The sequence below is a fragment of the Haliotis cracherodii genome, unplaced genomic scaffold (genome assembly GCF_022045235.1).
Source record: "Haliotis cracherodii isolate W230 unplaced genomic scaffold, xgHalCrac1.p SCAF_5, whole genome shotgun sequence".
In the NCBI taxonomy this organism is placed as follows: domain Eukaryota; kingdom Metazoa; phylum Mollusca; class Gastropoda; order Lepetellida; family Haliotidae; genus Haliotis; species Haliotis cracherodii.
Genome location: NW_027266308.1, coordinates 40616227 through 40629106, shown reverse-complemented (window position 1 = coordinate 40629106; position 12880 = coordinate 40616227). Strand labels below are relative to the sequence as shown.

At 41.1% G+C, this 12880-nt stretch overlaps 1 protein-coding gene across 1 annotated transcript; it reads right to left on the bottom strand.

Annotated features, from left to right (window-relative positions):
* Nucleotides 1-281: 281 nt before the first annotated feature.
* On the bottom strand, nt 282-12021 carry LOC139443236 (ribosome biogenesis protein NOP53-like). The gene is made up of 13 exons (XM_071224208.1): nt 11883-12021; nt 11528-11625; nt 10537-10636; nt 8829-9007; nt 8429-8496; nt 7358-7453; nt 6471-6581; nt 4195-4365; nt 3375-3430; nt 2694-2813; nt 1679-1745; nt 1291-1367; nt 282-342 (listed from the first exon to the last, which is right to left on the bottom strand). The coding sequence occupies exons 1-13, from the start codon at nt 12011-12013 to the stop codon at nt 282-284; spliced, it is 1335 nt and encodes a 444-aa protein (XP_071080309.1). The 5' UTR covers nt 12014-12021.
* Nucleotides 12022-12880: the final 859 nt, after the last annotated feature.

The following is a 12880-nucleotide window of genomic DNA, read 5'->3' as shown; positions in this document are numbered from 1 at the left end:
TTCCAATTTTCGATCACGAGCATTGATACTACCTAATTTCGATTGTCCGACATACTCGTTAATCCGACATAATCATATTCAACCAACAATGTCGGATTAACCAGACTTGACTGTACTATGCATTGCAAAATCTTATTGAACACATGAAAATTAAGGTTGTATCCAGCACAAGCGTGAGGTAGGTGATATGCAAGGGTATCATTACTGACTTCTGTAGGGTTTAGCCTGCACATACCAGTACACAACTCTCACTGATCTTCCTTCTTTCACATACAGAACACTCACGTAATTTCTCGGTGTGATTTCCTCTCAAAGAACTTTGGTCGCCTATTCTTTGGTTTCCTGCAAAATAGAAAAGATTCACTGACAACCCAGTATCTAGGAAAGAGCGAAGTGAAATAAAGCATTACTTTGTTTCAGTAATATAGTGACAATTATCTAGGAAAATTGTTTGTTTGTCTGTTGTTTAACGCCACACTCCGCAATATTCCAGTTTGACAGTGGCCTGGAACAGACAATACAGTTATTGATATTGTGAACATCAATTACTGTGGGCGCACTATCAACCAAGTCACAGGCCCTGACTGATTGCTGAGGACCTATTCTTACCCCGAATTCACGCAGGGTTGCCTCTTACAACCAGCATAGGTTGCTGGGGACCTATTCTAACCCGGAATCGCCAGGTGAAATCTATGAAAGACCTCCATCACAAGTAGGAAGCTTATGCCACAGTAGTATTATTTAAGCCATATTGCAGTGGTGTAGCTTCCAGTGTTTTTGAAGTGTGAACATGATCCATCCTATCTGGATACGATGACACACTATACAAGCCCGGTCCTGTTCCACAAAATGGTCTCAGCGCAAGAAGGATGCTAACTGCCAAACTTAAACAATGAATGAAGACAGACATAACGACTGAGATTGCTTCGTGGGGCCTGGGTCTAACAACAGCCCTCCACAGGGGACAAGGACTTGTTTGTTTGTTAGTTGTTTAACAGCGCACTCAGCAATATTCCAGCTATAAGACGGTGGTCTTTACATAATCGAATCTGGACCAGATGATTCAGTGATTGACATCATGAGCATTGATCCACGCAATTGGCATTCAATGAAACGCATCAATCTCATCAGCGAGTCTGACAATCTGATCCTGTAGTCGCTTCTTACGACAAGCATAGCTGACTTTGCAAGCATGGGTTGCTGAAGACGGATTCTAACCCCAAATCTTCACGGGCACGGGGACAATGAATCTCTGTAGGGAACAGGATCATGAACAACAATAACACTTACTTGGCTTTCTCCCTCGTCTCAATGATGTTCCTCTTCTGTAGACTGTGGAACATGTCCTTGATGAGATAGCCTTCAGGCTAGAAGGAAAGCATTCAATGTCGCTAGATTAAAGATGAGACCATCCTCAAATACAAGTGTTACAAATTTTATTCTTGCAGCAGAAGACATTGTTCAACAACCAGACTCAGATGCTACTAAAGAACAAATGCAACACACACACACACACACACACACACACACACACACACACACCAGTACACATACACAATAATAGACACCACACTGGAAACTAACAATTTAAGATTAAATCTACTGGTAACCTAGCTCTACATTGACGACACAGTATGATTATCTCCTAAATACATATGCATTTTCAAAACAAACATACCTTCAATAACCTCAGTGACCCGGGCAACTCCTCGCCAAGCTTAAGGTCAAGGTCAGGCTCTACATATCTAGGTCAGGTCAAGGATACTGACTTGCTGTATAAATAAAAACTAAGTTTGTGCTAATTAATAGTCACTCTTCTTGTAAAAGAATTCCTACAACTATATAGCAAGTGCACTTCTGTATGTGTGGCATGTTAAACACAGCAACGAGGAGGTGATCTGTCCATGTCGTGTGCTGCAGCCAATGTGGCTAGATCATGGATTGTGTCATAGCTCGAGTCAAGTATGACAAGCACTGGGTAACATTTTGCTACGGAAACCCTCCACAGATGACAAGACACACCTCAGCTCTGTAACCCAGCTCTTGTAAAACTCAAAATTTACAAGTCTTATTTACAACGGTATGGAAAGCAGAAGGTTGGTGTCTTGATTCCCTGGTCATGTCATACGATAAGATGGAACTTCTTGTTACCCTGCCTGTTGTTCGGGACAAAATATGGCACAAGTCTGCATGCACACATGCAAGCACGCATAATCTTATAAGCATGATAAGTGCAATAATGTTGAACACCATTTCACTTCACCTTAGGAGTAACAGTCATGGATATGCATCTACTATAAGGCCTTATATATTTTTAGTTGGTTTACGAGAACGTCAACACATGAAACTATGAAATTAGAAGAGAGAAAAATTGTGCTCACTGTTTTACAATTAGGTGAAATGAATAAAACATGGGAATTTATAACCACTGTTCATAAGATATGGTGATTGATATGTATATAATCTTAACCCAAACACAATTATCATTCAGGAACTTGCCATGATAAAACATGCAGGTTTAACATTCATTACTGGCAGTACTAATCTGGAAGTTGAAATTTGTTTTTCTTTTTGACAACCTTCACTGAATTTCAGGCCCTTTTTTGTGTGAAAACAAATAACAAGCCTCAACACTGAGCAACTGAATCAGCCCATATTTCTGTACAGTGCGCCACTTGTAATGTCAAGGATACTTGTGTTTGCCAAGCTTCTTGGGTTTGTCTTTATTCTTCTCAAGCTGTTCCTCTTTACGTTTGGCGCGTTCCTCCATTGCCAACTCTTCCTTACGTATTTCCTTCTTTATGGACTTCAACCTGCAACATACTCGACACAATGCATCATTGACATCAACCTGCAACATACTCGACACAATGCATCATTGACATCAACCAGCAACATACTCGACACAATGCATCATTGACATCAACTTGCAACATACTCGACACAATGCATCATTGACATCAACCAGCAACATACTCGACACAATGCATCCCTGACATCAACCAGCAACATACTCGACACAATGCATCATTGGTTGTTTGTTGTTAAATGCCGCACTTGGCAATATTCCAGCTATATGACGGCAGTCTGTAAATAATCAAGTATGGACCAGACAATCCAGTGACTGACATCATGAGCATTGATCCACGCAATTGGGATGTGATGACATGCATCAACCAAGTCAGCGAGCCAATCCTGTTAGTTGCCAACAAGCTGCTGAAGACCGATTCTAACCCGGATCTTCACAGATAAATCAAAACATTGGTTGATGCATCAGATAGCCATTTACAAGCATCGATGCTACATCTGCCTAGCACCATCAACATCAAGACCAGGTTGACAAGTCAACGTAGGACTCTCATGAAAGACTATACCTGTTAAATTCATTCTTCTTCTGCTTTACCACTTTGGTTCTGGCTAATCTCTTCGCCTGAAAAAAAAAGATGATACTTGCTCTTATACTGCTGTCAGCAACACTCACACCCAACCTAACTCCTTTCCTCAAAGAATGGTTGTATTATTCAGGCCTTGTTGCACCTTAACTTGTAGTCTGAGAAGTGATTATGATCAAGGTCAAGTAAATGTTTTTGGACTGGAGGTGCTTGCTAGTATGTTATGACTTTGGGCCATTGAGGAAATGCCAGAGAATCATATGTTGTCATTTCTGTGCCTATTATACTTCTACAAGGAATATTTCAAAGAAAACACTGTTAATCATGTTAATGACTTACTCAACAATATTCAAGATATGATTTTTTCTTTTTTATTTAACGCTGCATTCAGCAATATTCCAGCTATATGATGGCAGTCTGTAAATAATTGAGTCTAGACCAGACAATTCAGTAATTGATGTCATGAACATCAATCAACACACATTTGGCTACAATGACATGCATCAACCAAGTCAGCAGGCTTGACCACCCAATCCTGTTAATCGCCTCTTACGACAAGCATAGTTTGACTTATGGCAAGCATGTGTTGCTGAAGACCTATTCTACCCCGAACCTTCAAAGGGCATTCCAGTTCTGTAACTAATTAAGTCTGGACCAGACAATTCAACAGTTGTCAACAAAGTCACCGAGTCGGACCACCCAATAAGAAGTGTTCTTACAAGACGCATAGGTAACTCAGACCTATACTCCTACTCTGAATCCCCAGGGGTACATAACAGAACTTTTCTCAGCAGTAACAAACCTCAATTCTTCTCTCCCTCTCCTTCCGTCTCTGTTTCCGTGTCTTGAGGTCCTCCCTCCTGACTGGAGGGTTGATGGAGATCTTGTCAAGGTCCTCTGCAGGCAAAGCGACCTCGTCCTCCCGACTGGGGTCTGTGTGGAGCCCGGCAGACATCTCTTCCAGCCATGTTTGCTGAAAGATATCAGTACAGGTCATAACAGGCAACCCTCACAGGCAACCCTGTTTCCATCACAGATAACCATAGAGTACTCTTGTTGCTATTATAAGTACACTTGCATGTGCCATTGAATTGTGATTTCAGTTCTTCCCAGTGTCTCTCGTTGCAATCAACACTTCTATAGTTGATGTCATGGATGCCCTTTTTTGTTAGTATTGTTTGTTGCTAACACCCAACACAATATTTCAGCCATATTCGGCCTGTAAATAATCAAGTGACCGACATCATGAGCATCGATCCCATCAATGAAACACAATGACAAGCAATCAACCAGGTCACCGATCCTTAATTCCATATACATTTTGTCACTTCTTACCATCAGAAGTGCAAACACACTAGAATGACATTTGCAATATTATCATGCCACTATGGAGAATTCTACAAGCATGGACATGTTGCTGACATAGGGTTTTAATCAGGCACTTGACAGCAGTACATTAAACCACTAGACCACCTGTTCCCCCAGGTAGGGTGGGTGAGTTGGGTCCAACGCCGTTTTTACAGTAATCCAGTTATATCATTCAAACCCACAATCATCAGTTTCTGGCATACCCAAGGGACGCAACTCCAGGTGGATGTTGTGCTACTTAATCTATGCAATATACTGACTACCGATCAGTATCATCTATTTCGTCACACATTTGTTTAGGAGATCAAGAGTAGCAATGATAAATCTAAGGTAACCTAGCTCTACACTGATAGTTGTTTATCTCCATGATAAAATAAACCGTGAACTCTTTGCTATCAGCAAAGATTTTCAGTGAAGTGGCATAGGCTGAGCCCAATGTTTGGAGTGGGTGACCAATCTGAATTTAGGAAACACTGATGACAGCCTTTAACCAAAGTAGGGTGCTTTATATGTCCAAACTTTGTGTTGTGTCGTACTTTAGTCACATATGAAAGGAATTGAAGTGTAGCAGAGCTACTTCATAAGCTAACATGAAGTGGAGACCCCAAAGAGAATTAAGAAAACCTGGCAAGGTGAAGTTCTAAATCACACAGCACACCACTCATTGTGACACCAAATCTCAAAATATTTGCTTGAAATACTCTTTTAGTCATTTCCTACCCAAAATGTATTGCCCCCAACTTTGAAGTGTTATAACTGCAACTCTGCATTTTTTAACCTGTAATTGTATGCATCATTATTTTCAAATTCCTGTCGACAATGATTGAGAAAAAGGTACTCCTAAATAAATATTAGTTTCTGTGGTAATGTAGCCATCAATTAATCCATTTAAATCAGAGGTGGTTATTGTGATTTGAAACCTCTGACTGAGCAATCAGAATCAAGTATTTTTCTTTTTAGAACTATTGCATAACAAGTTTAATGCAGTATTCAGCAATATTTCAGCTACATAACTATAGTCTGTAAATAACCCAATCTGGACCAGATAATCAAATGATTGCTATTATAAGCAACAATGACAATCTATCAACCGAGTCCCTAAGCCTGACCATCTGACATGTCTGATACATTTAATCGCTTCGTACAACATAGGCTGTTGCAAAGGACCAATCCCTACAGAGACACATGTAAAAAAAGAAAGCCAGCATGACATCACAGTGTCAATCCATAACAGATCATATTCAATGAACATGTTCAAGGAGGTGATTATAATTCGTGTTGTTTCAAAATTAAACAAGAGTTTGCCACTAACGTGGCTATATCCCCTGCCCCTGTTGCAAAATGTATGACATAATTAAATCTAAACAAACCCTAACCTTTTTTAACCAAGGTGGAACTTGTCTTGGAAATTGTAAAAAAAAAGAAGTGTTTTGAACCTAAGTCCATCTTGTTGCCATGGAAACGTAAAAATTAAAAATTTCTAAAATTTCTAAATAGCAAAAGGCACCAGTTCAGCATGTACTTGACAGACCTGCAAAGTTTCATGGAAAAAATATTGAACGGTTTCTGAGTTATGCTGCGGAAACAAAACGTGACGGACGGACGTAAGGAGCCCGTTTCTATATCCCCCGCCAACTTTGTTGGGCGAGAGATAAAAATACAAGGGCTACCAGTACTTGAAATATCGTCTCATCAAGGTTCAACCAGTACCTGTGTTGGTGCATCGTGTTTAGATGGAAACTTGGCATCCAAGGCGTTGAACAGCTTCTGGATGGCCTTCTGCTTCTTCACCTCCACCTCGTGGGCCTTCCACAGCAGATCCTGCACAGAGAGCAAACATGACTGGCAGGGTCGCAGAGACAGGAGCAGTAACCATGGCAACTCCTGGGACACAGGCTTTGAATGCACTCAGACAAAACATGTCACAGACATCGGGTTTGGCAAGACTACAGTATATGATGTGGTCTTTGATAGGCATTTAGGTATATGATGTGTTTACTGTGGAAGAATTAGTGGGGACACAATCTCGTTATAATCAGATCGTTCACTCTAATACAATACCTCTCCATCAAGATCTGACATCTCCAAAGGTTGTGTCAGGTAAATCCTCATCAACATTTGACCTGCCAAATCTCAATTAAACATAACTGGGTCCTTGAGTCAATCAAAAGTCAGATTACTAATTTGATTTTGAGTTATTTCCTTACAACCTTGATTTGGACATTTCAAGTCTGTTTTGCTCTCTTAACAGTTATATAGATGCCTCACTGATTGGCTGATGAGAAAGTGCACCTGGTGCTATCTTCTATAGAGGTGTCATCAGATCTTCTCATACCATGTCAGAGTAAAAGATCTGAATTTGACCGAGAACGAGGGGGACATTGATGGCTGTTTGAGGCCTTGGGGTGAGGCACCACCATGTGATGTTCTTACAGTGTAAATTCAGAGGGGGCCCTTGAGGAGTACTGGCATAATTACTTAATCTTGCAGTTAAGGACCCCCTGAAAGTGTGATATTGCCAGTACTCTGCGATCAGGTTTATGATGCTTATGACAAGAGCGACTTCACTTTTCCACTTAGTTTGCCACACTTCTTACCTGATGGTCGTCATATGCTGGGTTGTAGGAGGCTCCGGGATGGGGCACCTCGACTGCTGGCAGACTCGTTGGCTTCTTGTTATAGTAAGATGGCACCTGCAATACAAGCAGTTACATACTATTGGTACTGGTAAACAGTGTTGTGTCGAATTATGATGTGTCAAACTGACGACTCTCGAAAGCTTTGTCCCTGCGTATTTCTTCATAATTTTCGGTTGTGTCGAACTTCTGATAACTCGAAGTATTTACATGGGTCTCTTCAACGTCGACACAACAGCCTCGACTGTACATGATACGACACTGGAGTCATAGGTAGGTTTGTTGTTTAATGCTGCACACACAATATTGCTGCTACAGTACAGTGGTCTGTAAATAATTGAGGCTGGACCAGACAATCCAGTGATTGATGTCACTAGCTCCCATCCCAATGAAGTACAATGATATGCAATCATCCAAGACAATTACCCTGACCACACAAATCAATTTAGTCACCTTGTACCATAAGACAAATTCTCCCCCGGAATCTCCGCATGGGCCATAACTCTAGGTTCTGGCACATGCGTGGTGTGCATGTCATACACAGACAAATACCTCTTACAGACAGATTTTTCTTGTTCACAAAACCTTATTCACAATATCCAGAAGCTGCGTCATATAATTCCGGGTGACTTTATTCCACAATGAATAATAATTTGATAAATGAAATGATTAATGAACTCTCAACACGTTTGTATGAAAGCAATAATGAAAACAAAGACATGATATGTGTTCAATATTGACGCAAGATAATTCTATTCCTCCACAATATCCATGATATCCCGCCCCTCTCTACTACTAACATTAGTGAGTGAGAATGGTTCTACGCCGTTTTCGCAATATTCCAGCAATATCACGACAGGGGACACCAGAATGGGCTTCACACATTGTAGCCATGTCAGGAATAGAACCCGGGTCTTCGGCGTGACAAGCGAACGCTTTAATCATTAGGCTACCCGACAACCCCCTGCAATCAAGAATGACAGAAGATAGTTTTCTTCCTCCGCCATATCCCCCACTCCTCTCTATACTCACATTAACTCTCCTCTTCTTGGTGACCAGGCGGTAGTGTTCATCCTCATCCTCCTGGCCAGCAGTCTGGTCTGCAACAGGAACATGATGAGTGAGTGAGTGAGTTGGGTTTAACACAGCTTTTAACAGTATTCCAGTTATATTGCGACGTGTCAGCTTAATGTGGGAGGAAAGCCCAAAGTGATGCAGGTATCAGACGTTTACCACTTCGGTGAAACCCAGGAGCTCAGGTATGGTGCTGACAAACCTAGAAACATAATCGGGGCGAACCGGAATTCGAACCCACAATCATAGGTTTCTGGGGTGCCCAAGGGACGCAACTCTGCACAGCGAACCGCAGCGCCTTAGACGACTGGGCCACCCATGGCCCCCTCACTGTTTAAGACAAGACTCCAATACTCACCATCCCACAAATCAGCGTTCACTTTCAAGTTCCATCTCCCCACTCTGTTTTTTATCCTTTCTGCTCGGGCATCCGTGCTCTGTTTCTGGGCCTGCAGCTCTTTGGCTGTTGGCTTCTTGTTGGCTAGCCTGTCCCTCTCCTGCACCGACAGCCTCGGCCTTGTCCTGATGTTGTGAGGTCTTCAACAAACACAGTTCAATGTGCCTATCACACTCCTGTATTTCATGACTCTCACAAACAAGCATGAAATACTTGTATCTCCAACCAATATGACATGTCTGGTTGTGAGCAAGGCAAGAAAAAATTTATGGTTTTCAAACACTACCACCAAAAGTCAAGTCATTGCCATGGAAACTCGAAAAGTATTTTTTTCAAAAATCCCAAACTATCAAGAGGCACCAGTTCACCACTAGACCTATCTATATGCCAAGTTTGGTTAAAATATCTTTCAGTTTTTTCAGTTCTGCTCCAGAAACAAAACTTAACAGAAGTACGGAAAGACTGAAGGAGGGAAGGACGGACAGCACCCATTCTTATATCCCCCTTCCACTTTGTGGCGGGTATAATAACCCAGGATCCCCAGCTTGATTACAGAAATTAGCACTAGCATGCCAGTCTGAACAGTTGTGTTTATGTTAAAGGTATCCTAATGGCAAGTAGAGTTTGAAACATTTTCAAGGGCATTGCTTTTCGTTGTCACTATTTGGCCTAGTAGGCTTTCTTGGTTAATTTCTACCACTAACTTTGTAGGAAGAGTGATGCATTTAAAAACATGATTAATTTGATGCTATATTATCAGACGATACACAAAAGTAGGACCAATCGTTTCTTACTTTCACAAATATATGCTTGTTTGTTGTTTAACTCACAATGGAAGCTAAACAGCTATATGACAGCAGCCTTTAAATAATCGAACCTGGATCAGATAAAGCAGTGATTGATTTTGTGAGTATCAACCAATTGGGCTATGATGATACACTATTCAAGTCACCAAGCCTGACCATAGTGAGTGAGTGAGTGAGTTGGGTTTAACGCCGCTTTTAACAGTATTCCAGTTATATCACGGCGTGTCGGCTTAATGTGGGAGGAAAGCCCGAAGTGATGCAGGTCTAAGACGTTTACCACTTCGGTGAAACCCACGAGCACGGGTATGGTGCTGACAAACCTAGAAATATAATCAGGGCAAACCGGTATTCGAACCCACAATCATAGGTTTCTGGCGTGCCCAAGCGACGCAACACGCACAGTGAATCGCGGCGCCTTAGCCGACTGGGCCACCCGTGCCCCCCCCCCCCCCCGACCATAGTTAACCTGGGATCAGAATCCCCACAGGGCCACAACATGGATCTTACACCACTGCTGCAACTATATGGGACAAAGATATCCAGTTAAGACTGACAGCTGCATCATGTTGTAATCCTGATAGTGCATAACAATGTGTTCTATGCCTGGAGTCAGCTTTGGGTACACTGACTCACACAAACATGGTACATCAAATTATGTTTCCCTCACCTAAGCCAACAACTTACAATGCGATCTGGAATAATTTAGGAATTTAGGAATAACATGTTTTATAAATTTAGATTCAAATCATGATAAACATGAACACTGATGAACGTGATGAAATGCACAAAACATAAGTAATCAACTACAGATCTGAGAGACTCTTTTATTTAATTAATTGGTTGGAATTGGGTTGGATACTTACATATGAGCTGGTTTGGTGTGTGGGTCAGGTTCAAGGTTATTGAAACATCTAAGTGACCTGTTTTTCCGTTGATTTCTCCTCAGAGGAACTTGAACAACACCTGTCAGTTGAAATACTAAATAACTTTTTGTACGGAACAGAAAAAAGATATACCATATACATTCATAGTTGAGATGACATTTTAACAAGCTGTTAACTAACTCTACATCATGTTCATGTCCTGCTGTTTATAGTTATAATTTTAAAATATCTTTTTAAACCAAAAGATTCACACTATTTATTTGATCATGCTGAAATTGTAATGATCATATTCCAACTATGTTGTAAACAGACATCAAATATGTTATAATTAAATGAAATCAAGTACATCATAGCTGTCAATGTGGTTATTTATACAAGGTGTGAGGACTGGGTTGAATGCCGCTTTTAGAGGTGAGGTGAAATGGGGTTTAACGTCGCGTCCAAGATTATTGCATTTATATGCCACGTGCATGCACGTGTGTGTGTGGCTGCTTGTACTAGTCCGGACTGATGACGATTTATAGTGCTAGCACACTGTGATACCATGCCGCAGTTTAACATGAATACCCCACTCAGACACAGTATACTGACTCCGAGCCGACCATTCCTTGTTTTAGTCCCTTAATGCCGAGCACCAGACAGGGTAAGAAGAAGTACCATCTTTTAACGTCTTTAGGGTTCGAACCCGGGACCTTCCGCTCTCCGGGCGGACGCTCTACCACTAGACCACGGCAGCTTTTAGAAATACTACAGTCATATAACATGATCATGGGCCTTTGGTATCATGGGCCAATGCTTAAATGATTTTTACCACTACTACACTGTTTTGAATGATGTCATAATAAATCATGATTTTGATAACATGGTTAATGAAGTTTGCTGTTTTCATGACAAATTGCAATAGATAATAAATCCGTGTAATGTCATAATTTACAATGTTGGTTCGAGAGAGTGTTGCTACTTGACATGCCTTTTTGATCTGGGTCATCATCTTCCTCTTTAGGCTTTTCTTTCACAGTCTTGTCAACGAAGAACAGAGTGTCATCTGTTTTGTCTGCTACAAGACCACTGAAAAAATGAAAAACAAACCGTCATCGGCTAGTCATGCTAGTTGCGTTCAATAACGTTCTTTCATGAAACACGTTGAGGGTCCAACAAGCGAAGCTGTTTCAGTACTTTTACGTGTAAATTACTGAGTGAGGTTGTGTTGAGTATAAGCGAGCTTTGGGCTGTTTACTAACACAGAGAACACGTGTTGTGAAATTGGTGTCACGTGGCTACTTCACAACCTGAATGTCAGCTTAATCGGTTATGAAATCACATACCCAGTTCTTTCTTGAAGCCTCTCATCTTCCAGAAAATCTTCCAACTCGGAAATATCGACTTTTTTCCATCCCTTTTTCTTGCTTTTCGCGACAGCTTTCCTCTTACGATTTGGCTTGATGGAAGCAGCCATCTTGTATTGCTTTCTAGGGGAGGCAATTCAGGAAAGACTCTTGGATTCAATGTGACAAAACCTGTAATCTCTTTTGAAGTGTTCGAGTCTTCGAATAAATTTGCAAATGATTTTTTATGGATATGGTCATCTTCAGAGGAATGTGCTTTTGTTTTGGGTGTAAAAATAATCTCAGAAATAATTTTAGCTAAATCAGCCTTATATGTTGTGTAGTTCTTAATTCGATTGTAAAACACATATTCTAGATTCCAGACCAGATCCTAATACCAACTCTCACAAACTACGAAGACAGGCAAAAGATAATTAGCTAGTTCTCGGACCTACAGGTTATTTAGGTCCGTGGTTAGTTTCAGTCCTTGTTACAAAACATCCGAGAAGAATCAGGGCAGCAGTGTCCCATTCCTGGTTCTATTGTTGTAATTTGTTTCTTAACAACAACAACAACAACAACTAAAAAAAAAATAATAATGCACCAAATCCACACCATAAAAGCATGCTCAAAGCGTTACATCATTACGACGGGCAATGGATCAGTGTGCACTAAATTTTCGTTCTCAGCTCCCCGGGGAGTATACAACCGAAACTGCATGAGAGGCGCTAGAAGGTTAACAGACATTATTATCTCATCCTACTGGGTACATATCATGTCGAACAAACGCTCTAGCCTAAGCTAGGAGACACCACATGTCCTTCATGTTCTTAACTTTGGGACATGACCAAAGCCCTAGAAACTCTCAGCAGACAAGCGGCCGAACGTCACCCGCCCGCGACCAACGTTACTTTACGTATATTAGAGACATTTATTGAATCTAATTTAACAGTATAGATCTAAGCTGGGCGTTTACTGCTACCCATCGCAACCCCCAA

Excerpts from the sequence above, each read along its gene's own strand:
- LOC139443236 (XM_071224208.1), bottom strand. The coding sequence starts at position 12,013 with ATGGCTGCTTCCATCAAGCCAAATCGTAAGAGGAAAGCTGTCGCGAAA. Across the intron at positions 10,637-11,527 it reads TGATGACCCAGATCAAAAAG|GTGTTGTTCAAGTTCCTCTG; the intron begins GCATGTCAAGTA and ends TTCAACTGACAG. Across the intron at positions 7,454-8,428 it reads CCAAGAAGAGGAGAGTTAAT|GTGCCATCTTACTATAACAA; the intron begins GTGAGTATAGAG and ends CTTGTATTGCAG.